Source organism: Brassica oleracea, chromosome C5 (genome assembly GCF_000695525.1).
Source record: "Brassica oleracea var. oleracea cultivar TO1000 chromosome C5, BOL, whole genome shotgun sequence".
Taxonomy (NCBI): domain Eukaryota; kingdom Viridiplantae; phylum Streptophyta; class Magnoliopsida; order Brassicales; family Brassicaceae; genus Brassica; species Brassica oleracea.
The window spans coordinates 16,820,882-16,822,681 of NC_027752.1; the positions used below are offsets into that span (position 1 = coordinate 16,820,882).

Here is a 1,800-nt window from a genome sequence, read left to right on the forward strand (position 1 = left end):
CATCATTTTCAATCAAGTAATCAGCTAGCAAATTAGATTTGGATCATGTGAGTATGTGACTGAGCAAATTAAATCTAGGTCCCATGCTGCATGCAATCGGATTTTATCTTTAACAATCAATCCATATTTTAATTTTTTAGCATGCGAGCTAGGCGATCAAACAAATCAGATTTTGGGTTTGAAGCATGCGAATCAGATTTGGTTAAGACATACGATTCAGATTTTAAACATATCATGTGATCAAGCAACCAAATCAGATTTCAATCAATAGCATGTGATCAAGGCAATTTCTATTTCTAATAGGATTTAATCATGTGATTTCAATTTCATAGGTCTAATCGATTTTTAATCAATTAGCATATGAATAATTTCAATCTAATCATGATTTTTTTTTTTGTCAAACCAAGCATTTTTTACTTCAACCAAAAGGTTCTTACACAACATTAACACCATTAAAGCGTTCAAGACCTGAACTTGCCAAAGCATCAGCTTGACGATTTTCAAGACGAGGAATAAAACGAAAAGATAAAGGACAGAAGAGAGTGGCAAGGTTCCTAATATCATGTAAGACACCTGCAATCTCATTCACTTCCAGCTCTGAACGCAGAGCAGATACGAGGACTTGCGAGTCCGAGAATAGTTGTAGACTTCGAAGGTTGAAGTCTTTTGCTTTTGAGAGGGCTTCACAAATGGCCAGAGCTTCCGCCATTAAGGCCGAGCAGACAAAAGGTTGATTAGTAGAGCCCCGACAGAGCACTTCACCTGTCTCGTTCTTTATGATCCACCCCATACCTCCAATTCTTGTGCTTTCCTGCAACGCTCCATCCGTCCAGCAAGAAGGAGCATTAACAAGAACGTTCCTTGCTCCTGGGTTGGGCTTCTGTTTCTTTTCTAGGGTGCAGTTTGCTAACTCTCAATCTTTGGCTTCCACTACTGTCTTCGAAATAATGTCTTCCACCTGAAACAACTTTCCTTCAAAGACCAGTTTATTTCTTGCTGTCCATAAGTTCCAAAGGAACCAAGGGATCAAGGGTGAGGAACTTAATCCTATCGGTGGGAGAGCTTTAAAGTTCACCACCCTTGACAACCATTCCTTCATAGATTCATTAATCTGGCCAGCTACACCAAGCTGCACAATTGGAGCCTTCTCCCAGAGGTTCTCTGCAAATGGACATTCAAGGAATAGATGTGCAATAGATTCAGCTTCACCGCATCTTTTACAATTTATCTCAGATTGCACTCCTCTTGTGGCGAGGAGAGATCCCACTGGTAGGGGTGTCAACTGGTTGGGCCACCCATGGGCTAACCCATTCCAAACAAACATGGGTGGGTGATGGTCATACCCAAATAATTAATGGTCCAATTGGGTTAAAGACCCACTTTGCCCATGGGTTAACTGGTCCAAACCAAATGGGTGTTGGGCTGACCCAAAAATTTAATTTCTAGGGTTTAGAGAATTTGGGAAAAAATCAATCAGAAATAATTTTTCCCGATTCTTTTCTTCTCTCTCGCGATTCTTTCTGCAACCAACGACTTTCTCCTCCCAGATTTCTCTTCGTCTACTGTTCTTGTGTTCATCAATCCATACGATTCTCTCTTCCCTCCCATCGATTCCCTTCTTCATTTCTCTACAATTTCAGGTATGATTCGATTTTAGCTCTGATCTCGCGATTTCTCTACTTTCTGTGTTGTGGGTTTTGTGGGTTTTGTGGATGATAAGCTCGTTTCCATTGTTTCCATTGTTTACTCTAGTTCTGATGATGATGATGAATCTTTTAGAATATTGTTTTGTTTTGGGTT

At 40.2% G+C, this 1,800-nt stretch overlaps 1 protein-coding gene across 1 annotated transcript in view; it reads right to left on the minus strand.

Moving 5' to 3' along the window:
• Positions 1 to 433: 433 nt before the first annotated feature.
• Positions 434 to 1,800, minus strand: part of LOC106344650 — a 3,395-nt gene continuing 2,028 nt past the window's right edge. Inside the window, exons 2-3 of the mRNA XM_013783981.1 lie at positions 1,076 to 1,161; positions 434 to 811 (exon numbers count right to left, since the gene is read on the minus strand). Of these exons, the coding sequence (XP_013639435.1) occupies positions 434 to 811; positions 1,076 to 1,161 (464 nt within the window). The remainder of the gene's footprint in view (positions 812 to 1,075; positions 1,162 to 1,800) is intronic.